Genomic DNA, 25,079 nt, shown 5'->3' with positions numbered 1-25,079 from the left:
GTTGCTTCAGAGTACTTACTGCACTCTGTGTTTGTTTAGTGAATAGGTCAGAAGTCCATTTGCCCAAACCAGAAACCTAGGTTTTCTCCCTGACTTTTCCATCTAACATATCTCTGTCAACTGCTCAACCACAAATTCAAGGAATACTTCCACCTAAATACATCTTAAACCTCCCTCTTCTGTCCATCTCCACAGCTGTCACCCTAGTCCAAGGTACCGTCTTCATCTTCCCCCGCCGGCTTCCACCCTTGTCTCCTCCCATTCACCCTCTCCAGAGGGTAAGGCCCTGCTTCAAACCCTAGCCCTCAGGAAGACTTTATCATGACTCTAAAAATTTTATTTTTAAATCCTCTGGTCCCTCACAGCTACTTCTAAGTCTCCTTTCAGCTCCTCTCGGGCTTTAACTCAACGCTCAAGATATTCTGGCCTTCTTTCATATTCCTCCAATGAGTCATGTTTTCTCCTGCCCCCCGGTATTCATTTGAAATGTGTTTCTCTGCCAGGAACAGGTTCCCTCCTAAAACACACATCCTTCACCCACTACTCATTTTTCATATTTCAGCTTGAATGTCATCTCCTCAGGGCCAGATACAACCGTCCCCTTCTCATGTACTTCCACAACTCTTTGTTCTTCTTCTATAACAATACTTTTACACTTTACTGTGATGACTTAACACCTGCCTCGGCCACTAGACCAGCCCCAAGAGAACACAACGTCTGTCTTATCCATTGTAGCCCCGGTAGTTATTAGAGTCTTTGGCAAATTGTGGCCGTTCGAAAATATTTGCTGAATGAACAATTAAATATACGGTTGAATGAATGCATGAATGAGTGAATGAACGAGCAAGACGGCCCTGTTCGCAGGATACGCCGCGATGGGCGCTCCAAATAGTGCCCAAGCTCTGCGCTGGCCCAGGGTCTCAACGTTCCTGGAAAAAGACTGCCACGTGGGGGCGACCACGGGCACGTGCGAGCCACAGGGGGGCGCCTCCAGCTTGTTGTATTGGGTTGGCACCCCGGACTCAGGCTCGGTTACTAAGCGCCAATGGGCGGCAGGGGGCGGGGTTCTCCCTCTGATAGACAGCATGGCTCCGCCCAATCTAATTCATCTTTTCCCTGGCCCCGCCCACGGCAGGCCTGACGGAGGCACCGCCCACTGAACGCCGGCAGAGCGCTCTCCTGGCCCAACCAGCGCGCCTGGCAGTCTGTGAGTGGGCGGCCTGCCGCTGGGGGCGGGGTCTGGCGTTGACGGGCAGGCGCGCGACCCCGCCCCTCTCGCCCTGAGCGGCCGCGCCAGCGCTGGGCACAGCAGAAGTGAGTACGTGAGCGGCGCGGCAAGATCCCGGCTCCGACCCCGGACGGCGCGCGCACCCGGAGCCCCGGACCCGAGTAGGGCCCGCAGCCGGCCGCCGCAGGACTGTGCACCCGCACCACGACCACCTGCGCCCCCGCCCGGCCCGCCTCCCCGAGTCCTCCGGCGCCGAGCTCCGCGGACCCTCCTGGACCGGTCGGTCCAGATTCCCGCATCCCCGAGGACCTCTGAGGTTGGGGCGCCGCAGCTGCCCCGGAGCCACCCGCCCGGATCGCACCCCCAGTGGCCCGGACCTCCTGGGACCCGACGCGAACCTCGCCCGGAGCCCGCCGGCGGACCCTCCCCCGGCCACCCGCAGCCCCGCCGGCGCGGCCCGGCTCAGCTCCCCGAGCCCGGCCCCGCCATGGCCCGGCCGCCGGGGCTCCTGCCGCTGCTGGCTCGGCTGCTGCTGCCGCTGCTGCTGCTGCCCGCCGGCTGCCGGGCGCTGGAAGGTGAGCGGCGTCGAGGGGCGCGCCTGAGGGCCGGGGTGCCGGGGCCGCCCGAGCCGGTGGGGGGCCTGCGGTGCCGGTTGGCGCGGGCGGAGCGCACGTCGGAGGAGGCTGTCCGCTGCGCCCGCTCCGGGGCCGGAGGGTGGCTGGGGCGGGCACCCCTGGAGCCGCCCAGGAGGCTCCCCCTGGCTCCCAGGCCGGTGGCTCCCTGGCTGCGGGTCGCGGGCAGCTCGGTTCGGGGTGAGCGTCCCGGAAAGTCAGGGCTCTGCCGTGCGCTTTTGTGGGAGGACCCTGCACTCACCGCAGAGAAGCGGAGTCCTTGGCACCTCCCAGAGGCGAGCAAGTGTAGGCGACGCACGAGAAAAGTGGGGGTCTCCGAGGCTGCTGCGAGGCTGTCGCAGGTGGGGGCGACGCCGAACTCCCCAGGTCGGGGGGCGGCCGCTGGTTAGGAACCCGTTGGAGTTAACTGAGAGTGTTGAGTGCCTGCACCCTGCTTTGTCAGGGGATGGCTGCGGGGCTGGAGAGGCGGGGGCCGGTTATTGTTTATAGTTTACCAAGCGCCAAATAAACACGAGGTGCTGTGTGAGCGGGCAATACATCCAGCTCTGCTCCTCTTCAGGCTGACCCCCCGCCTTCCAGCGGAAGACCCCGAGTGCACGGGTCTCCAGTGAAGCCCTGAAGTTGTAGGGCTCGCCCCAGGTAGCGCCGGAGCCCGACGCCTTAACGCTGTAACCGGAGGGAAAAGGCCGGCCTTCCCAGTGGGTCTATGAAACCTTCCCAGAGGGCCAAGGGGGTAACTTTAACTTCTAATGACTACCTGGGTGAACAGGCAGAGTGTTGCTGGCTCTTGTGGGGAAGCGCACACCATGCCACTTGCCCCAAGCCTGTGGGGGACAGAGGCCGACCCTGATCACCAACAATGGAGGAGCTCACACACCGGTTCCAAAAAATTTGTAGCCATTAAATGAGTGGGGGAAAAAACCTTCCTTGGGGGGGGGAGGGGGAGGGAAGGAGATGCCACAGAAATTTGGAAAACATTGGAATATAGACAGTGTTTAGGCATCTTTAACAAACCTAGTCACTTTCTTAGTTTGGGAACAAAAAATTCAGTTCTGTGTAACTTGGTGTGCTCATCTGTTCACAACTGGTAAACTTGAAGGCTGGTGGAGACTGGAAGGAAAAATGAACACAGTTCAGAGAGAAAGTCAGGTTCTGCTTTCTGTTTTTCTCCAGGGGAAAAAAAGGTTCCTCTGACACCTCCCCCCACCCCCCGGCCTTGATCTGAGTCCACTGGTGCTGACAGATTGATTCACACGGGTGGACCCATGCAGATTCAGGCAGACACACCGAGGTCACACCCACACTTGCGCACACTTACGCACATTCACCCACATGTGTGATAGGATCGCAGGCGTGAGAAACCATTGTGAGGCTTTGTTGTTGAGTGCCTTAAGGGTGTGATCCAGGGAGCCTGTTCCCAGGTCTGTGCCTGTCTCGGTGCCTGGGAGAGGGACACAAGAGCATATGTGCTCACACACTCACGCGGCTGTATGTCACCTCTGTGTGCCAGGTCCCAGGGCCCTTGTGGAGTGCGGTGGGTGCTAGTGCTAGTGGAGTTGGGGGTGTGGTTGGGTCAGGTAAGCAAGGGCTGCCTAGGGAGGCTCACCCCTTCTTCCGCCCTCCCTTCCATCCCTTCGTAATCCTTCCAGTCCTTCGAATCCTTCCAGCCCTTTCCAGGCTCCCAATCTGCCAGACCCCAGCTGGGAGGTGGTATCTAGGCCTTCACACCAAGGAGCTGAGGGGCTGACCAGGAGGCAAAGTTCAGATAAGCTGTGGCAGCCCAGGAGAGAGAGGGCAGAAGGGCCAGTGGCCTCCCTACCTTGACCCCTCTTGATGTGGAATGGGATCTAGGGCTTCTTTCTGGCTGGGGAAGGGGCTGGGAGAACTGGCCACTGTGGAGCTGCCCCTAGAAAGTAGAAATGACCTCTGATTGGGCCTTTTAGCTTCTGGACTAGCAACACCAGCTCCTTCAAGTGTCCCATACCTCCAACCCCATGGTCTGCCATTTGTGTGAGTGAAAGAAAAAGAGAGATGCCCCATGCAAGGCACTGACCTGGGCCCATCCTCCAGTCTCCCTCCCTGTGAAATGGGGATAGTAATAGTACCAAGCTCATTGGTTGTTGTGAGGACTGGATCATGAATATGTGTAAAGTGCTTAGCACACAGTCATTGTCATTCAAGGATTAGCGATAATTGTTAATACCCAAGGGTCTGCTCCCTGGGGACCGAGAAGTGAAGGTGGGAGGCTGGTGTGTGCCCTTGTCCAGTCCAGCCGAGGGAAGTTAGAAGAAGCAATGATGGGGGAGGGAAAGGACAGGACACCTGGGGGACTGAACTCCCCAAGAGGTTGGTCTGAGGGCTGGGGGCAGAAGTTATCCCCTCTCTTTCTCTGTCTCGCTGCAGCTCCAGGGGGGGAAAGGATGGGAAGAGAGCAGGGTTAGGGTGCAGCTGTTCCCCGACTCCAGCCTGCAACTCGCTCCCCATTCTTGAACTTGAAGGGCAGGATGGGTGGACTACGAGGGTCCTGGGCTGTGACCAGAGGTCAGGGCTATGTGGAGACCCTTGGCACTAAAGACCCGTTCAGCCCCCAAGTTTTATGGGTAGAGGTCTAGCCTTCCCCTCCGGCCTTTCATTTAGCTTTGCCAGAATTTGGTTTGCCCCTGGCCTAGGGCAGCATCTTGGCTCTCTGCATCTGGGGGCCATTACAGTTAGGCCTGGGGTGGCTGGAGAGGCCTGTGTATCCCCTCATGTACTCACTGGTTAGATGTTGTCTGGCACCTGATTTCTGTCCCTTGCTGCACACTTGGGGTTCACCAGGGCTCTGTACCCAAGGATCTCTTCAATTTTCCATGTGGATGGGGCTTGGACCTTGCTTATCCCCTGACTGAAGAAACCCCCTTCCTTGTCCTCTGATAGATTGAAACCTACCCCCTACACACACAGATTACCCTCAGATTTACCCACAGACACAGGGAGAGAGGGCCACCTTGTCATTCACTCTCCTTTTGAGTAATGTCCCTCAGCTCCCCCAAGCCACAAACCATCTCCCCTTCAGGACCATGGATGGATGGGGAAGTGGGGTCCAGTACTGTAAGTGGACCAGGAATGGGGCCCAAGGTGAGGAAGGGTGTCTGGACCGTGGGGCCTCTTATACCTGAGATAAGGTGGGGAGGTGCCTGCTGCAGACAGACCCTTTTGGAAAAAGAGAAACAGTCACCAGATCCTAAGCAGTGGTGGCCGGCACGTCCCCCTCCCAGTTAAAGTGAGTCGCCACAGCAGTGTTAATGACCCTTGAGGATAACAGAGAGAGTGGAACTCTTTCTCAGAGTCAGCGGCAATGACCACTGAGAGGGTGGTAGCTGAAAGGGGACCATGAGCCTGGGATTTCCGTGGCTTGCTAACTTGTTTGAGTCGTCTCTAGTGCCCCTCACCCCTCCGGCACATCCCTTTCTGTCTCGAGCTGGCACTTTGGAGCTGCCAAGGAGGGGCGGCAGCAGGCATTTGGGGGAACCGGTTTGCTTGTCACTGCCCTCCGTTTAGCCAGAGCTGCTGCCGCCGCCAACACAGTGACCTCTGCAGCAGCAAGCTAAAGCCGAAGCTGCCATAGGCAAGGCCTCTGCCACCCAGCCTTACACTAATTAAACAGCACGAAGAGGCTGAATCACCAGGCCTGCATAGTTTGAAAATTGTAGTCCTGCCTGTTGTGCTGAGTCAAACTGGTTTGTCGGGATGGGGAAGCTGCGGGGTGGGGGGCGGGTGAAGGCTGGGGCTGGGTACAGCTGGGCACCTGATGGGTGGGAGAGACCCCCTGTCCCAAGGCCAGGCCCTGGGCAGGGTCTCCCCATTGCCTTCTGCCCTCAGACCCTGGCCTGACTGACTGTGGCCAGAGCCCCGGGGAAGGGCTCGTGTCAGTCCATCTGTCCAGCTGTCTGGCTGGCTGGTAGGGCTAGTATGGGGTGGGGGGCATGTGTGAGCACTGAGGCATTTGGGCTCCCTGCCCTGTGCATCCACCTCCCTTCTCCTCCCTTTCAGGTTTATTTTGTTATAAATCCCCAGGATCTGAGGGGAAGAATGAAAAACAAAATGTGTTCTCTGTTCTGAGGTGCTCCCTCCTCCTTCTCAGACATGGGGGCCAGGGGAGGAGGCCCTACGTGAGGGCCTTGGGAGGCAGACCCTCCAGTTTCCATGGCGGGGTCCCCCCAAAATCCCTGTCTGCTTGGGCTGACCACCCGAGTGGGCAGACTGGTACACAAATATACACATTGACACATGCGGAGAGGCGGGGGGTGGGGGAAGACTGGGGAGCCAGATCGCTTGGGTTGGTGGGCTGAGGTAGGGACCCCATGGTGGGGGGACCAGCTGCACGGGTGCACAGAGTTTTCTCCCTCTCTTCACAGGCAGTGCCTCCAGGGTGTCCTCCAGCCCCTGCCTACTCCCCTGGCCCAGCCCTGGAGTGTGGCCTTTCCTGCCACCTCAGAGTCCCTGGTCACGATGACACCTTGCTCCCAGGGCAGGGTATTGCCGTGGGGTCTGGCAGCTCCATGAAGCTGTGTGGCCCTTCGCTAGGGCAGGTGCAGGTTCACACCTGGTGCCCCTGCACCAGGGCAGCCCAGTGAAGTCCTCAGACATGGGCCAGGGTGCCCAGGATGTTCTCACACTTGTATGTGGAAGAGTCATGCCCAAAGCGTCTGGGGCCTCATCTCTTCCGGATGCTCCCCCCTCCCCAAGGGCTTATGGGCCCTTGAGACAGTGCCATTGTGCTGGCAAGGAGGTGGCCTGCTGTTTGGGCAGGGGCTGTACCTGGGAGGCCGCACCCAGCCACACCCAGAATCATCTTCGTGCTCTTGCTCAGCCCCAGCCTTGTGACCTGACAGCTCCTGCCTGAGCCAGGTGACAGGAGGTCGGTCTGGGGCTTGCTCCCTGCTGGATGCCCCTCCGTCCTTCCCTGTGTCCCTGCCCAGGGCTGTCCAACACCTCTACTTCTTTGCAAGAGTGGCCTGTGTGGCTGCCCTGCCTGAGCAAGGGGCACCTCACAGGTGGGGGCGGGAAGGTGACCAGGGAGCATGGAGGGGCTAATTGAGGCACCTTGCCTTCTCCCAGTGGAGCCCTGGTGGCTGTTAACCAAAAGGTCGGCAGTTCGAATCCACCAGCTGCTCCCTGGGAACCCTCTGGGACAGTTCTAGTTCTACTCTGTCCTATAGGGTCGCTATGAGTGGGAATTGACTTGATAGCAATGGGTTTGGTTTTATTATTATTATTATTATTTGCCTTCTCCTAAATCTACCTCGACCTTACTTGAAGACTCATCCTATAGAGAGAACATGCCTACAGAGTGTGTGTGTGTATGTGTTGCATGTGTGGGCAGGGTACACCCTGAGGCTTTCCACAAATTCTTGCTATGGATACTTATACTGTGTCTTCATGCTCCTGTGGGGGCCGTGGTATGTCACGGCGCAGCTGGGTACCTGTATGTGTGTGCCTGGTACGTGACTGTGTAAGAGCATGTCCCTGAGTCTATACAAGGGAAAGCGGTGCTTATGTTTGCACTTGACTACACTCAAGACTGTGACTTGTGGCTGGCAATTGTATGTGCAATTGAGTGTGTAAGCAGAAAGAACTGTTGAGTGTATTTGCCCTCTGTGTATGCATGGGGCTCAGGAAATCTGTGCATATGAAAAGAAGACTGTAAGAGTGAGCTTTGTCTAAGGGAAGCCAAATCTGCGTGTAAAAAAGACTCACTGTGTATGAATGTCTAGGGAAGACTAATCTGTTTGTACCATATGCATCCGTGTATCTAAGAAAGACAGGCTGGGGCTGTTATGAAGCCTATGTGTGTTTGCAGGCGGCTGCGGCTTTGTGTGTTTTTTGTCTGCCATATGTGTTGACTTGTTGGTTTGGCCCCAGAGGTGGGGAATGAGCCCAGCCACTGAGAGAGAACTGGGTGCTGGGTGTGTATCTGTGTGTGCACACACAGGCAAGAGCCACCCAGCTGCTGCCACGTGGCTGCTCTGTGCCCCGTGGAAACCTGAAAGGGGCGTTGCTTCATTCACTTGTGAGCATTGAAGCCTGAGCCCCAGAAAGACCAAGGCCCAGCGCCCACTTCTCAGCTGGCTTTGGGAGGCTTTTGGGGTTCCTGCCTGAGGAGCCTGTGTCTGGAGGGAGGGTGGCCTGCCTCCTCTCTGGTCTCCCTCCAGCAGCCACATGGTGGGGCTGAGGATGGGGTGCAGTAGACAGCTGGGGGAATTTGGTGATAGCTCACTCCTTCCTCTTTTGTCCTGTCCCCCATATCCTTTGCCCCTGCATGTGTATGCCACACACAGAGCAGAGAAAAGTGGGCTCAGCTGGAACATTTCCGTGACCCCCTGCTGCACCTCACATCCTTCTCTGCCCAGACAAGAGGCTGGAGGTGGCACCCAGGGGTCTGAGTCCGTCCTTGCTTTTCCTCTTGTACCTGGGCAGCCTGAAGGGCGTAGACCCCTCCTCTCCCCCTAGAGAAGCGGGGAAACGGAGAGCAAGCCCCCCTCCCCACCAGAGTGACGGGAGTCCTTCCTCAGGCACACATGACTCGAAATCCAAGTCCTCTCCTCATTAATGGGAAAAATGTGCCGAGATTGAGGGATGGCCAAGGCTGAGCGATGGCCAAGGGCCGATCCCCTCCCTCTCTCACTCCCCAGAAATTAAACAGAAATGAAGAGCCTCCCCCCCCCCCCCGCGCCCGCCTGCCCGCCTCTCCACCCTCCTCTCTCTCCCTCCTCCAAGCCAGCGAGCGAGCGCAGGGCTTGTTTTAAACTGTGGAGGAATCTGGCTGGAGGGGGAGGGGGGCTGAATATTTGGGTTTAAACAGTTCCAGATGGGTTTGGCACAGGCTGAGCAGAAGGAAGTGAGGGCGCGGGAGGAGGGAGGCGGTGCGCGCAGCGCTGGGAGCCCTCTCCTGCTCCGGCCGGCGGGCGGGCAGACAAGCAGGCGGACTGGCCGGCCGGCGCGGGAGGGGGCGCGCTTGGCTCCGGTGGATCCCAGGGACACGAATACTCTGGCTGCTGGCTGGGGAAGAGGCCACTTGGCAACCTCCCTCTCTGTCTCTGTCTCCTTGGGCCTCCTTGTCTCTCCATCTCGCTGTCTTTTGTAGCCCGCCGCCGGCCATCCCGGCTGTCGGGTCCCAGCCAGCCTGGGCACACCTCTCTCCATCTCTGGGCCCGCCCACCCGTCCGCCTCCCGGAGGCCCCTGCCCAGCCCCGCCTCTCTACCGCCCTTCTCTGGGCCCTCTTCTGCCCGTCTCGCCTTCCCTACCCAGTATCTGTCTGTCTGTCTGTGTCCCCGGGTGCCGGCCGGCCACCGACCAGGCTGGGCTAGCTCATCCTCCAGCCAGGTCCTCCAGGGACCAGGCTCTGCAGCAGGAGGAGGAGCTAGAAGCGCACCCCCAACAGCGCAGGGCTGATGCCCGGGCCCTCTGCCTCACATCCGCACGGGCCACAGCTGCCGAGTCCACGCGCTGGGCTCCCCACCTTCCTCTGCTCAGACCCAGACTCCAGGAAACCAGTGATGGCGGCACACCCGGAGCCTGTGGGATCTGGTCTTTCCACTCCTCCACCCCCAGCCCGCCCCGCTGTTGCTGTAGGGACCCTGCCTCCTTCCAGCGCAGAGCTGCTGGCTGCCCTGTCCCAAGCAGCAGGAAAGGAGTTGGCACCTCTCTTCTCTCTTTCCTGCTTGAGGTCTGAGCTTGGGGTCAGTGCAGACTTCCAGGGGGCGGAGTTGGCCAGTGAGAGCCCAGAACCAGGTTCCTAGGGGAGCTGGTTTATGTGAGAAACCCCAGTTGGCCCCTTCTTGTGCCTCAGCAAGGGGAAATGGAACGCAGGATTAGTGCTGTGACAAAGCCCTGGTCCTCTGTGCACAGAGAAATGCTTCTAAACCTTGATTTAGGGTTTGGATGAAGGCTTCCTGGAGCAGGTGACAGCTTGGTGGGGACTTAAAGGATACAGAGGTTTTCCAGGCTCTTTGTGTCCCCAGTTTACAGAGGGGCCCCTGGAAATCAGAGGCCCTGGTTCAGGGGTTAGATTTTGGAGTCAGATAGACCTGAATGTGAACTACTCTTCAACCCATCAACCCAAGTCCTAGCTGTTAACATATGTGCTTTATCTGGCCCTCAGTTTTCTCACCTGTGACAGGGATATACTAGCAGTACCTTCTTTCAAGGATTGCAATAAGAACTGGACTAGCTCTCCAGGAGCTGGTGCTGGGTCTTGGTGGTTCCCACACCACCCCCAAAAGGCATTCCTGCCCAATCCCTCTTGGGTGGTTGAATGGGAGGTGAGAGTGGAGGCTGGCTCTGGCTAACGGGCTTCCCCTCTTCCCCAGGGCAGTGTGTGGGGCTGGGCCTTTGTGCTGGGAATGGAGTCAGGGGAGGCCAGGCAGCAGGATCTGAAGCCCACAGCCCTTTGTTCCAGGATAAAGGCCCTGCTGGCCCCTTTGTGTGGAGATTAGCAGAGCCTGTAGGTGTGTGAACCCGCCCCAGCTCCTGCCTCAGCTCCTGCCTCATTAACCCAGGCCTGGGGTCAGCGGCAGACACCCACCCCCAGCCGGCCTGACCTGACATCTCTAGGGCTGGCTGAGGGCCTCCTCCATGGTGGGGAGCTGCGGGCTTCTGGGTTTGGGGGAGTGGGCGATGGTGGGAACCGGCCTCCTGCATCCTTGCTTTCCTGGGTAGCCTCCTCTCCCCATCCTGAACTTCGTCCCTGAGCTTTTCCTTCTCTGTTCCTCCAGAGACCCTCATGGACACGAAATGGGTGACATCTGAGTTGGCGTGGACTTCTCATCCAGAAAGTGGGGTAAGACTTCCCCACTATCTCCTGAGCAAGGGTTGCCAACTGGGCCACTTCCCCCTCCCCGCATCAGCCCCTCCTCACCTCACCAGGGCCTGTTGCCCTCACCTCCTTTGACATTTCCTGTCCTTAGCACCTGTCACCTGCCTTCTTGCCTGCTTCTCTGTGGGTGTTTTTGTTTTTCTTCTGGCTGCCTGTACCCACCCACCCCCATACACATATACCATCTCTGTCCCGTTCTTCCTCTGCTCACCTCTCAGCCTGTCTTCACCTGTACCTGTTCCCTCCTGGAACAGCCCTTCATGTGTCTGACCTGACCATCTCCCTCCACCTTGGGTCCCTGTAATGAGCACTGGCTTGGGAATCAGGAAACATTGGTTCCAGATCTCCAACTTGTTGTATGACCTTGAGGAAGTCATGTTACTTCTCTGAGCCTCCATTTCTTGACCATTAAATATCTGTAGTCCTGACATGGCTGAAATATTCTAGTTAGTGCCTTGGATCGCTTCCATGCCTGGACTGAGGTCTAGAGAAAACGCTGGGGCAGGATGGCACAGCTGTCACCAGGCCTGACCATGTGGCCTTGGTCAAGTCTCTGCCTTCTGTGAGCCTTAACTTCCTCATATCTAGAATGCGGACAACAAAAGCACCTCCTCATGGAGCTGTTGTGAAGAATAAGTGTGATGGTAATAGCGATACCAACCCATTGCTGTCGAGTCGATTTCAACTCACAGCGACTCCATAGGACAGAGTAGAAACTGGCCCATAGGGTTTCCAAGGAGCGGCTGGTGGATTCCAACTGCCAACCTTTTGGTTAGCATCTGAACTCTTAACCACTGAACTGTCAGGGCTCCAGTAGCAGTGATAGCCAGTATTTATCAAATCCTTGCTGTGTTAGGTGCCTTTACATAACGTATATTGAAGGATTTAATTCTGCACAGCCTCATTTCATTCCGATCAGCCCCATTTTACAGAGGAAGAACCTGAGGCATAAAGATAATAGATATTGAAAGATAATAGATATTGTAGCTAATACTCATACAGCACTTGCCACGTGCCCAGCCCAACTCTACATGCTTTGCTCATTCATGTAAAGTCATTTATTCCTTCCTTATCTCTATGTGGCTGGTATCATTTTTACCCCCATGTTACAGATGGGGAAACGGAGACACAGGGAGGTTAACAGACTTACACTGAAAGCAGAGAGCTGGGATTCGAACTCACATAGTCTCACTCCGGAGCTTTGGTGGCACAGTGGTTAAGGGCTCAGGCTGCTAATCAAGAGGTCAGCGGTTTGAATCCACCAGCTGCTCCTTGGAAGCCCTATGGAGCAGTTCTACCCTGTCCTGTTGTTGTTGTTGTTAGGTGCTGTCGAGTTGGTTCCGACTCATAGCAATCCTGTGCACAACAAAACGAAACACTGCCTGGTCCTGCACCATCCTCACAATCGTTGTTATGCTTGAGCTCATTGTTGTAGCCACTGTATCAGTCCACCTTGTTAAGGGTCTTTCTCTTTTCCCCTGACCCTGTCCTTTGCCAAGCATGATGTGCTTCTCCAGGGACTGATCCCTCTGACAACATGTCCAAAGTATATAAGATGCAGTCTTGCCATCCTTGCTTCTAAGGAGCATTCTGGTTGCTATGGGGTCGCTAGGAGGACTCTGTGAGTCGGAGTCAACTTGACAATAACTGGCTACTCTCACTCCAGAGCCTGTGTGTGAAGTAAACAGTAGATCCAGGCACGTGGTAAGCTCTTGGCATATGTTGGTGCTCACTCCATCTTTCTTGCTTGGCCCATGTGCAGTGGGAAGAGGTGAGTGGTTATGACGAGGCCATGAACCCCATCCGCACGTACCAGGTGTGTAATGTGCGGGAATCCAGCCAGAACAACTGGCTCCGCACAGGGTTCATCTGGCGGCGGGATGTGCAGCGTGTCTACGTGGAGCTCAAGTTCACCGTGCGTGATTGCAACAGCATCCCCAACATCCCTGGCTCCTGCAAGGAGACCTTCAACCTCTTCTACTACGAGGCCGACAGCGATGTGGCCTCAGCCTCCTCCCCCTTCTGGATGGAAAACCCCTACGTGAAGGTGGACACCATCGCGCCCGACGAGAGCTTCTCACGCCTCGATGCCGGCCGCGTCAACACCAAGGTGCGAAGCTTCGGGCCGCTCTCCAAGGCTGGCTTCTACCTGGCCTTCCAGGACCAGGGCGCCTGCATGTCGCTCATCTCTGTGCGTGCCTTCTACAAGAAATGCGCATCCACCATCGCAGGCTTCGCGCTCTTCCCTGAGACCCTCACTGGGGCTGAGCCCACCTCGCTGGTCATTGCCCCCGGCACCTGCGTCCCTAATGCTGTGGAGGTGTCAGTGCCCCTCAAGCTCTACTGCAACGGCGATGGGGAGTGGATGGTGCCCGTGGGCGCCTGCACCTGTGCTACCGGCCACGAGCCAGCTGCCAAGGAGACCCAGTGCCGCCGTGAGTGGGAACTGGCCTGGGGAAGGTGGGAGGGGAGAGTCTGGGCCACAGCCACTTGTTCGCCCCTCCCCACCACCAGACAAGGAGGCCTGGCCTCAGGTCTAGGGTGGAGGGAGGAAATGGAGGACTGAGTATCAGGTGCAGAGAATGGGAGGTGGGAGATGAGACAGAGGAAGTGACACAGAAGATAATAAGAGAAAAATGAAATTAGAGAGGAGAAACGTGGAAGATCCTTGACAAGCAGGCACCTGCGGAACCTGGTCAAGGACCCAGGAGGCTGGCAGAGATGTCCTCTTTGTGCCATGCAAGCGCACACTTTATCCCAGGAGTACTAGATGGATCCCAGGGCTGTGGGCACCTCTTACTTGGCCCTCTTACCTTGGATCTCACCTGCTCCTTGAAGCAGTATACATACTTCAGGGCCCAGTCCTGAAGTCCTGGCTCTGCCGCTTAACCCCTGCGTGACCTTTGGGCAATGACTTAACTCTTTGGACCTCAGGTTCCTCACTTGTAAAATGGGGACGATAATGGTGATTACTTTGTAGGGTTGTAGTGAGGCTTAAGTGAGTCGATACACCTGGCACAGGGCAAGCACAGGGGCCATGTCAGTGTTCACCATGGATTTTAGTAGCCCTGGGATGCATGGAGGACAAAGATGATTTTGTCTTTATTTGATACATGAGGAGGTTAGGTGACTTGCCTCTGGTGCTTTACCAAGACTCATAATAAGACCTTACATAGTATTAGACTTTCTAGTTATAAAACCCAGTCACCTAGGATTCTCTCCTGGGAGCCTCACCACAGCCTTGTAAGGTAGATTACAGTTATCTCCTCTATCTTGCCAATAAGGAAACTGAGGCTCGGAGAGGCTCAGTACTCAAGGCCACATAGCTAGGACGTGTTACAGTGGAACCTTGTCAGGTGCTCTGCCTTGAGAGGAGATGCTGAGGGCCTTGTCCTCTGTGATTCTCTTCCCTGGGGCAGGTAGCCTATTGCTCTGAGGAATACAAGAAGGAGCGAGGGGGCTGGGCAGCCTCAACCTGGCTGTGAGGCACAGTGTGGTTATGGGAAGGTGAACAGTGCCTTGCCCGGCCCCTCTCCTCTTCTCTATGGGAACCTGCCTAAGACTTCCTCTTTCTGAGTGGAGAATGGCAGTGGGGGTGATGAGCCTGACAGCCTGGAGAGGGGCTAACACTCCCCAGGTCCCTGGCAGGAAATGCATGCTGGTTCCCATAGCAACCAGGCTGGCCTGGCCTCTGCCCCCTCCCCCACTGGTTCAAAAGAACTAAGATAGAGTATCCCCGTAGTGGGGGCAGGATATTGAAGCCCAGAGAGGGCACACCCCCAGCTCTGGGTTCCACACTCTGGGTGACCCCCACTCCAGGGGTAGTCATGTATGGGTAGGTTGGCCATCTGCTTTATTTGTCCAGGACAGTTCAGATTTATGCCCACTGTCTTGTGCCCCCTTCACTTTCAACATATTCCTGTTTGAATAATAGATTTTATGGCCACCCCAGAAAAGGGGAATCTACAGAACCCACGTCCGGGCCAGTGGAGATGGCAGGACAAGACATGGGGGAAGGGTGTCAGGCACTGAGCACCAGGCTAGCTGTGGGGCCTCTGAACTCTGGGTGACCCCAGCCTTCCTGCCTGCTTCCTTCCCTCCTTTTCTCACCCCTCCTAAGCCCCCACCCCTGCCCAAGAGCAGAATGGAGCCACCTGCCCTGCTCCTCGTGGGTGAGAGTAAGGTTGGTTGGGAATCTCTGGGCTCCGCGTCCTGGCCGTTTCAGAGGTGCCCTTGAGGGTCCCCTTGAGGGTCCCCAGGAATGATTTTCCTAGTGCTGCAGGGAGGGGTGGGGGTGACCTAGCCGAGTGCAGGGTACTGCCAGCCTGCTGGTGGTCTCTCTCCTACCCCCTTCTCTTTCTCCCGCTCCCTCATCCTTGCCTCAACAAGCCCAGGCTGTCCAGGTGATGGGGCTGACGTCTTCCTCTGGGAGGCCCTAGGGTGAGGGTGGGGGGGGCCAGGGTGGGGAGGAATCTGCTGATGTGGGGTTTCCATGGGGCAAAAGAGCCTTTTGAGGCGGCCACTGGAGTTGGGCAACCCTAGCATTGCCCCCACAGTCTAGGAGGTGGAGGGGCCCAGAACTAGGCTGGGGAAGGGCCAGATTCTCACGGAGGCATGGAGGATCAGTGTCCACAGGGCTGGGAGGGGAGGTGACACCCGGCATCTTCTTCTCCCCCGCAGCCTGTCCCCCTGGGAGCTACAAGGCGAAGCAGGGGGAGGGACCCTGCCTCCCCTGCCCACCCAACAGCCGCACCACCTCGCCAGCTGCCGGCATCTGTACTTGTCACAATAACTTCTACCGTGCGGACTCGGACTCTGCAGACAGTGCCTGTACCAGTGAGTCAACGCATGACCTCATGCCACCCCACTCCAGGCCTGCCCACAGGGGGCTGCCTGGGATGGCCAAGACAGTCGCTATAAAATCCTCATTTTCCAGATGGGGAAACTCAGGCTTAGAGAGGTTAGATACTGTGTTCAAGATGGCACAGCTAAGAAGTGACTACCCCTGAGCCAGAACCTGGGTTAGCTGGCTCATCCCTTCCACCAACATTTAAGAAGCTCCTACTAGCCACTAGCCAGGCATGAGGGACCAGCTGGGGTCTTGTAGCTCAGTGCTCCTTCCTTTGTATAGAATGCTGTCCTCTTGGCCCACCCCTCACCATGGAGGGGCCTCACATCCCCGGGGCAGCCTAGCATCCCACTTTCTCCCACTCTGGCCTTTTCATGCCAGGCATTGCGCCAGGTGCTGGGGATGTGGAGGAGAATGAGATACAGTCATTATCCTGAAGGAGTCACAGCCTGGTGGGGAAACAGATGTAAAAACTGATAATGACCATATAACATGAGAAGTACTGAGCTAGAGGGATGCCCAGGAACGGTGTTATGGGAGCGCAGAGGATGGGAAAAGGTTGAACCAAGGAAGGCTTCCAAGAGGAGGTGACATCTGAAGTCGACCTTGAAGGCTAAGTGGGAGTTTATCAGGTGACAAAGTCTAGAAAAAGAGTTCTGCTTGTCAAAGCAGAAGCAAAGGTGAGGAGGGAGGGAGCGGCCTGGGGGGTGCAGGAGCCTTAGGTCCCCCCAGCTCACTGCTCTCTCCCTCCACCTTCCCTGCAGCGGTGCCATCTCCCCCCCGGGGAGTGATCTCCAATGTGAACGAGACCTCGCTGATCCTCGAGTGGAGTGAGCCTCGGGATCTGGGTGGCCGAGACGATCTCCTATACAACGTCATCTGCAAGAAGTGCCAGGGGGTCCCTGGGGCCGGGGGGGCCTCAACCTGCTCACGCTGCGATGACAACGTGGAGTTTGTGCCTCGGCAGCTGGGCCTGACAGAGCGCCGGGTCCACATCAGCCATCTGCTGGCGCATACCCGCTACACCTTCGAGGTGCAGGCAGTCAACGGTGTCTCGGGCAAGAGCCCCCTGCCCCCTCGCCATGCAGCTGTGAATATCACCACCAACCAGGCTGGTGAGGAGGGGCCCAGGAGGGCGGGGCCTGGGTCATCTCACCCTGGACAGAGCTGGAGGTTGTCCGCGGCAGCTTCTCTAGGCCTGCCGAGGGACCACCCGGGGTCCCATGGGAACTGGGCCCTCTGGAAGGGCGTCAGGGCCCGAGGAGCCCCTGGTGAGCCTCTGCTCTTCCCCAGCCCCATCTGAAGTGCCCACACTACATCTGCACAGCAGCTCAGGCAGCAGCCTGACCCTGTCCTGGGCGCCCCCAGAGCGGCCCAACGGAGTCATTCTGGACTACGAGATGAAGTACTTTGAGAAGGTCAGCACCTTGAGTGGCAGGAGGTGGCCTTGGGCTGAGCTGGGGCAAGAAGATTTCCTGCTGAGGGGGCCGTGGGGCAGGCCTGGGTGTGGGCAGGGTCTGAGTGGCCTCAGAGCCACTGAGGATGCCTCCTTCCTCCTGGCATTGCAGAGTGAAGGTATCGCCTCCACAGTGACCAGCCAGAAGAACTCGGTGCAGTTGGACGGGCTGCGGCCGGATGCCCGCTACGTGGTCCAGGTCCGGGCCCGCACGGTGGCGGGTTATGGGCAGTACAGCCACCCAGCCGAGTTTGAGACCACAAGCGAGAGAGGTACAGAGCACCCTCCCCGTTCCCATCCCTGCCCCTGCCCGTACTTAGCATCCCTCCCCTCACCCCGTCACTCTTGTCTCCAGGCTCTGGTGCCCAGCAGCTCCAGGAGCAGCTGCCCCTCATTGTAGGCTCGGCCATGGCTGGACTTGTCTTCCTGGGGGCTGTCGTGGTCATCGCCGTCATCTGCCTCAGGTACTCCCAGTCCCAAGGTCGCTCCTGCGGCTGACTAGAGCTTCCCTTTAGTGTCCCAGAGTCCTTAGGCCCCCCTCAAACTCAGAGCCTCCCTGGACCCCATCTGTCCTTGCTGAACAGCCAGGTCCTGTCATCTTGTCCCCCGTTGCTTGCATCAACTGGAGGGTCCTCTCAGGGACCAAGCCCACTGAGACCCTTTCCCAAAGCCCCACTGGCTGCTACAGCGACCAACTGTGGGACCACGCCATGCCCTGTGCTTACTTTGCCCCCTGGATCCCCGGAGAGAGCCGGAGGACTTGTGACTTGTCTCAGGCCTCCCTTCTGCCCGCCCTCCTAGGAAACAGCGACGCAGCTCTGATTCGGAGTATACGGAGAAGCTGCAGCAGTACAGTGAGTTTGTCTCCTCATCCCAGCCTCCCAAAGCTCCTCAGGGCCCTGCAGGTGTCTGAGACATCCTCTTCCCTGCCTGGATCTTCATTCCTTGAGAGTTTATCCTGGAGCTCCTTCCTGCTTCTAATCATGAGCCATTTCCTGAGCCCCTCCTCACTCCAGGTGCTCTGAGTCCCCCCTCACTCCAGGTACTCTGAGTTCCCCCTCACTCCAGGTACTCTGAGCCCTTCTTCACTCCAGTACTCTGAGCCCCCTCCTTACTCCAGGTGCTCTGAGCCCCCTCCTCACTCCAGATACTCTGAGCCCCTCCTCACTCCAGGTACTCTGAACCCCTCCTCATTGCAGGTACTCTGAGCCCCTCCTCACTCCAGGTACTCTCATCCCTTCCTCACTCCAGGTACTCTGACCCCTCCTCACTCCAGGTACTCTGAGCCCCTTCTCCAAGTACTGAGTCCCTCCTCACTCCAAGTACTCTGAGCACCATCTCACTCCAGGTACTCTGAGCCCTTCCTCACTTCAGGTACTCTGAGCCCTTCCTCACTCCAGGTACTCTGACCCCTCCTCACTCCAGCTACTCCGAGCCCCTTCTCACTACAGGTACTCTGACCCTTCCTCACTCCAGGTGCTCTGAGCTCCCTTCTCACTCCTGGTACTCCGAGCACCTCCTCACTCCAGGTATTCTGAGCCCCTCCTCACTCTAGGTACTCAGTCTCCTCCTCACTTCAGGTACTCTGACCCCTCCTCACTCTAGGTACTCTGAGCCCTTCCTCACTCCAGGTACCCTGATCCTTTCCTCACTTCAGGTACTCTAAGCTCTTCCTCACTCCAGGTACTCCGACCCCTCCTCACTCCAGGTGCTCTGAGCTCCCTCCTCACTCCAGGTACTCTGGGTTCCTCCTCACTCCAGTACTCTGAGCCCTTCTTCACTCCAGGTACTCTGAGCCCTTCCTCACTCCAGTACTCTGAGCCCCTCCTCACTCCAGGTACTCAGTCCCTTCCTCACTCCAGGTACTCCGACCCCTCCTCACTCCAGGTACTCTGAGCCCCTCCTCACTCCAGGTACTCCGACCCCTCCTCCCTCCAGATTACTCTGAGCCCCTCCTCCCTCCAGGTACTCTGAGCCCCTCCTCACTCCAGGTACTCTGAGCCCCTCCTCACTCCAGGTACTCTGCTGCTAGCTCCAGAGATGAATGAGACGTGACCCCTGCCCCCAAAGGCAGTTAATTCTCTAGGAAAGACCAGATACATGTACACAGGAAACAATTAGAGAGCAATTAAGTGTTAAGCCGCGTCTTCCTGTTATGAAGGGCAGTGAGAGTTCAGAGAAGAGGAAGGCTTCCTGGAGGAGGTGGACTTGTGCTAAGCTGGGCCAGGCAGGATGAGCAGAGCTTAGAGAGGTGGGGGAGAGGATTCCTGGCTAGCCGAGCCACTGGAAAGTAGTGGGTGGGATGACAAGGGTGCCCGGCTGTGGGGGCAGTGAGAAGATTGGTTTGACGGGGGCTTGGAGGCAAGGCTGGCTAGTTGCAGCCAGTCCCTGGAGGGTCGTGAAAGGCAAGCAGAGGAGTTTGGACTTGAATCCACCATAGGTAATAGGAAAAGCTTTCAAGCTGGGGAGTAATACAATGAAAGTATTGTTTTAGGAAGACAGCGGTATGTAGGACGGATTGGTGGGAAAAGCGGCCAGAGGCAGGCAGCCCAGCCTGGAGGCTATTGCAATAGTTTGAGTGTTGAAGGTCTGAATAAGGTCAGGGGCAGTGGGAACAGCCAGGGTGGGGGAGGTGGGATGTATCTGAGAGAGGTTTGATGGGAAAAGGTGAGGGAGAAGGAAGAATAAGAGCCGAATCCTAGGTTTCTAGCCTTTATGGTCACTAGGTGTTCTCACCTTGGTGGGGAAGGTAGGGCTTTATCAGAGAGGAACACACAGCCAGCTTGCTGGGAGGTTGCTGGATGTGCTCCCACTGGGGAGAGATTCTTGGGGCGGGCGGGGAGGTAGTAGTGTCCCAGAGTCTGAGTGTAAGGCTTGAGGAGTCCCCTCACCGTTCCTGGCCTGAAGGTCTGCCCCACTCTTACACCCCCTCTTCTGCCTCTAGTCACTCCTGGAATGAAGGTCTATATTGACCCTTTTACATACGAGGACCCTAATGAGGCTGTGCGGGAGTTTGCCAAGGAGATTGACGTGTCATGCGTCAAGATTGAGGAGGTGATTGGAGCTGGTGAGTCTCCTGGGACACAGTGGGAGTGAGAGGCCTGGGGCTCCCTGGGGGAGGGCTGAGGCAGGCTGGGTACAGGGGCGATACCCAGAAATAACTTATGTCCTGCGCCTTGCAGGAGAGTTTGGGGAAGTGTGCCGGGGTCGGCTGAAACAGCCTGGCCGCCGGGAGGTGTTTGTGGCCATCAAGACGCTGAAAGTGGGGTACACTGAGAGGCAGCGGCGGGACTTCCTGAGTGAGGCCTCCATCATGGGTCAGTTCGACCACCCCAACATCATCCGGCTGGAGGGCGTGGTCACCAAAAGCCGGCCAGTGATGATCCTCACTGAGTTCATGGAGAACTGTGCTCTGGACTCCTTCCTCCGGGTAAGAGCCAGCCCCAACCACTAACCCTCCGCCAGAGAGTGGGGTCGGGCCAGCCACCACCCCCACGAGTCGTATCGACCCTATCCAAGTCCACGAATGTTTACTGAGGTGGCCTGGTCTAGGGAAATAGCCAGCCCTTCAGAGCCAGAGTTCACTTCCTGACTCTGCCCCTTCCTGCCTGTGCAACCTCAGGCAAGTTACTTAACCTCTCTGAATCTCAGCTGCCTTGATGTGAAATGGGAGTGGTAGGAGCTAATGGGTCCTCATGGGGATGAATCGTGATGTTGTATATAAAATAGAGCCCTGGTGGCATGGTGGTTACTAGCTCAGCTCCTAACCAAAGGGCTGGCATTTCGAATCCACCAGCTGCTTCTTGGAAACCCCATGGAGTAATTCTGCCCTGTTCTACAGGCTCACTATGAGTCGGAATTGACTGAACAGCAGTGGGTTTGGTTTTGGTTATACAACATGCCTGGCTCATAGTAGGGCAGCTTACTTACTCAGTAGACCCTGGACATGGTCGCAGGGATAGATAAGGCATGGTCTCTGCCCTCTGTCTCTGAGGAGAAGGTGAGCAGGCAGGCCATGGCAGGCACTGGGCCAGGAGGGAGAGGATGGGCCCATGAGCCTGCTCGTTGCCTACAGCTCAACGACGGGCAGTTTACGGTCATCCAGCTGGTGGGCATGTTGAGGGGCATTGCTGCCGGCATGAAGTACCTCTCTGAGATGAACTACGTGCACCGCGACCTGGCTGCACGCAACATCCTCGTCAACAGCAATCTGGTCTGCAAAGTCTCCGACTTCGGCCTCTCCCGCTTCCTGGAGGATGACCCCTCTGACCCCACCTACACCAGCTCCCTGGTACAAGATGTAGCCGGGAGGGAGACTGGGGGTGGGACCAGCCAGGCCGGGGCTTTGGGCTGGGGACCAGCCCCGAGTCACAGGGTGAAGGGAGTGTGCCCCCCACACCAGGGCGGGAAGATCCCCATTCGCTGGACTGCCCCAGAGGCCATAGCCTATCGGAAGTTCACTTCTGCTAGCGATGTCTGGAGCTACGGGATTGTCATGTGGGAAGTCATGAGCTACGGAGAGAGGCCGTACTGGGACATGAGCAACCAGGATGTGAGTGACGCCAAGGCAGAGCACTCGGTGGGTGGGAGCTGGCTGGGGAGCCAAGTGGTGGCTTACTGTGGTCCCCTTCCCTCGACCAGGTCATCAACGCTGTGGAGCAGGATTACCGGCTGCCCCCTCCCATGGACTGCCCCACAGCGCTGCACCAGCTCATGCTGGACTGCTGGGTACGGGACCGGAACCTTCGGCCCAAATTCTCCCAGATTGTCAACACCCTGGACAAGCTCATCCGCAATGCCGCCAGCCTCAAGGTCATCGCCAATGCCCAGTCTGGGTCAGTACTTCTGTCTGTCCTCCCTCCCTGCTCTGGAGCTGCTTCCTTTGCTCTCAGGACTCACCAGGTCCCTCTGTCCCCCCCACAGCATGTCACAGCCCCTCCTGGACCGCACGGTCCCAGATTACACAACCTTCACAACAGTGGGCGACTGGCTGGACGCCATCAAAATGGGGCGGTACAAAGACAGCTTCATCAACGCTGGGTTCGCGTCCTTTGACCTGGTGGCCCAGATGACCGCAGAGTGAGTGTGCCTTAGGGTCAGGGTGTGGGCTGTGGCCTGGGGCCAGAGGATTGGGGCATAAGGAGAAGGGACTGACCTTGCCCTTGGTCCCTCATGCAGAGACCTGCTCCGGATCGGGGTCACCTTGGCAGGCCACCAGAAGAAGATCCTCAGCAGTATCCAGGATATGCGGCTGCAGATGAACCAGACGCTGCCTGTGCAGGTCTGACACCTGACTGCCACGGTGGGTGCCCCCCAAGGACTGCACAGAGAGTGACCAGCCGGCTGGACTTTTGGCCTTTTGGATGCCTGACTTTAGGCTGTGGCCAGAAGATGGAAGTTTGGGGAGAGCCCCAACTGGGACTTCTCCAGGCTTGTGCTCCCTCCCTGGGAAGTGTGCTCCAGACCTCTTCATATTGAAGATGGATTAGGAGAGGGGGTGATGACCCCTCCCCAGACATTTTGGGGCCCAGGTCTTTCTGCTTTCCAACGGGGGAATCCCCACAACCTCAGACTTGGCTATGCTTCAATGCTGGAGGTCCTGGCGGGGTCAGTGTGGGGGCGGGGTAAGCCTGGGCTCTACAGGGCCCAGCCCTGCCTGGGGTCTGGCCTCCCCCCAGGTAGGCAGAAAGCAGTCCGTCCCTCAGGAACTGGAGGAGGAGACTCCAGGAATGAGGAAATGTGACACCCCTACCCCAAAGCCAGCTGGCAGCTCCAGTTTGCACAGGGACTGTTGTTCTGGGGGCTGAGGGCCCTGCCCCACCCCCGCCCTTGGTGCTGTCATAAACAGGGCAGGCAGGGGCAGGCGACGAGTAGCCCCTTGCCCCCAGAGACTCTCAGAGCCAGAGATCGGATGTGTATGTGTGCGTGTGTGTATGCGCGTGTGTGTAAGTGTGCACGCACTGGCCTGCACAGAGTGTGGGTGAGGCGTGTGAAAGCTTGGCCCTGTGCCTTGCAGTGGGGCAGCTGGGCCGTTAGCGGAATAAAGGCAATAAGATGATTCTCTGACCCCTTCTCATTCTGCCTCCCAAGGCAGGACTTTCTGATACCTCAGGTTCATGATCTTGGGCCCATCCACCCTTCAGAACAGAGACCAAATCCAGGCTAGGCAGGTTCAACTTACCTTTTGTGCTTTGGCATCATTTCTTGGAGCATCTAACAAGCTTCTCAGAAGTGGGGCAGTCAGTCACAAGGCAGAACCAACTAGCCCAGAGTGCCTTCCTTCTACACCCGGGCCTGGGGGATGGGTGGGGGGTGCAGACACTTAAACCTCCCAACAGACAGTCCTTTCATGCCCATTGTCTGTGAGAGGAGAGGGGCTCTGTCAGTTTCCAGGGTCAGGTGGCCAGGGACAAAGGGGATAAGAGCCCACTAGTGTTGAGATGTGTTCAGTGGGGAGGCCAGCCCCTTCCACCACGCCCCAGCCCGTAAGAGTGGCTACTCTGTGAGCGCTTACTATGCTCCAGGCACTGGGCTAAACACTCCATTTATACTCAGATCTTACTTAATCTCACAGCAACCCAGCCAGAGAAGGAAGTATTTTTATCTCATTTTTACAGAGGAGGTAAGGGAGAGGGGTTAAGTAACTTACCCCAAGTCCCTGAGCCAGTATGTGAGGCCCGGGGCTGGGATTCCCACCGACACTGCCTGCACACTGGAAAGATTGGGAGGATAAATAACCGGGGAGAGGGTTAGGAAAACAGCTTCTGGAAATGTCAAAGGAGGAAGCGTGGGGGAGTGGCTCGGGGCGGTTTGGACGCAGGAAGGGGGGCGTTGTGAGGGGGAGGCAGGTGCAGTTGGAATTCAAGTGTCAAGAGGGCTCTTGAGCTGTAAACCTTCGCAGGGCAGGGAACAGGTTTCCCAGGTATCTGCGTATCGTTAGCTGGGGGGTCGCTGGGCGGGACCCGTCGGGGTGCGGCCGTGAACTTTGTGCTACATGGACCTCGAGGTGGTCCCTTGCATCTGCCGGGCGTTTCCAGCCAGGGCAGAACTTCGTAGGGGTATTCTGAAGAATGGGGTGGGAGGGGGTAACCTGGGGTTGGCGGGATCTGAGGTCCAGGAAGCACGGGGAAGTGATTTCGGGTGCAGGGGCCAAGGCCCAGTGAGGCTGGGCCAGGGGCCAGGGGCCGCGGCCGCGGCGCAGGCTCCGGAGGCCGCCCCCACCCTCCGCGGCGCCCTCTCCTTAATATCTCCTCACCGAGCCGAGGGCGCGCTGCAGGAGCGGGGCCCGGGTAGGGGGATGGGGACCCAGGCCGCGGCCGCCCTTCTCTGCCGGCTGGGGGCGCGGGGGCGACAGTGCGCGGGCCGAGGTCTCCCTGGCCCAGACGCCCGAGCTGTTAACAGCCCGAGGTGCGGCGGGCGGTCGGGGACAGGCGGGGTGCCGGGTGGTGTCCTACGCGCCCAGAGCCACATTCCCGGCTGAGGGCTCAGATAAAGGGTCGCGGGGGGGGGGGGGGGGGGAGCGCTCCAAGCTACTCAGGTGATGGCTTCCTGCTCCTAGGGCTCAGGGCTGGAGGAGGGGGTGACCCGCTCACCGTCCTGTCCTATCGCTGACCATTTTAAGGAGAGTCTGGGCCAAGTCGCTGGGGTGGGGGCTCTGCCGGAAGAGGTGAGACATCGCCCCCTACTGGGTCCGCGGGAGGGCGGGATTGCGGGCGTTGAGCACCCAGGAAGGAGCAAGGGCCTGGGGGGCCGCACAATGAGGGGGGCACTTGGTGTGTGCACCCCAGGCCGAGAATCTCCAGGGATGTCTTGAGCCCCCAAATCCGGAGTGCATAAGGTACTTGGATGTGCCTTGTGCAGACCACCACACATACCCCCTCCAAGTGTGTCAAGAGATCCTGGCTCCCACTTCCTACCTAAAGCTCTCCTGCTGCTCACCCTCCGCACCGCTCCCCCCGCCCCCCGCCCCGCCATACAGCAGATAGGGGCATGCTACACTTACCCAAGCCACACCCACACCGTACCCCCGCCCCCCCAAACCACCTCCTTTAGGCAG

General features: G+C 57.9%; 1 protein-coding gene across 2 annotated transcripts; it reads left to right on the top strand.

Annotated features, from left to right (window-relative positions):
• The first annotated feature begins 1,327 nt into the window (after positions 1-1,327).
• Positions 1,328-23,082, top strand: EPHB3 (EPH receptor B3). Of its 2 annotated transcripts, XM_064278663.1 has the most exons (16): positions 1,328-1,803; positions 10,618-10,682; positions 12,481-13,153; positions 15,399-15,554; positions 16,332-16,682; positions 16,861-16,985; positions 17,136-17,295; positions 17,379-17,487; positions 17,825-17,877; positions 19,968-20,090; positions 20,206-20,453; positions 21,099-21,314; positions 21,426-21,575; positions 21,665-21,858; positions 21,947-22,102; positions 22,202-23,082. In XM_064278663.1, the coding sequence occupies exons 1-16, from the start codon at positions 1,716-1,718 to the stop codon at positions 22,308-22,310; spliced, it is 2,976 nt and encodes a 991-aa protein (XP_064134733.1). In that variant the 5' UTR covers positions 1,328-1,715; the 3' UTR covers positions 22,311-23,082. The 2 variants fall into 2 exon arrangements, with proteins under 2 accessions (XP_064134733.1, XP_064134696.1); XM_064278626.1 differs by having other exon boundaries at positions 21,099-21,575.
• Positions 23,083-25,079: the final 1,997 nt, after the last annotated feature.

This window comes from Loxodonta africana, chromosome 1 (genome assembly GCF_030014295.1).
Source record: "Loxodonta africana isolate mLoxAfr1 chromosome 1, mLoxAfr1.hap2, whole genome shotgun sequence".
NCBI classification, from domain to species: Eukaryota; Metazoa; Chordata; class Mammalia; order Proboscidea; family Elephantidae; genus Loxodonta; species Loxodonta africana.
The sequence above is the reverse complement of the archived record's forward strand: the minus strand, read 5'-3'. Positions and strand labels throughout refer to the sequence as shown.

Coding starts and splice junctions, on each gene's coding strand:
- EPHB3 (XM_064278626.1), top strand. CDS start 1,716: ATGGCCCGGCCGCCGGGGCTCCTGCCGCTGCTGGCTCGGCTGCTGCTG. Junction 16,683..16,860: donor TATCACCACCAACCAGGCTG/GTGAGGAGGGGC, acceptor GCTCTTCCCCAG/CCCCATCTGAAGTGCCCACA. Junction 21,576..21,664: donor GGGACATGAGCAACCAGGAT/GTGAGTGACGCC, acceptor TCCCTCGACCAG/GTCATCAACGCTGTGGAGCA.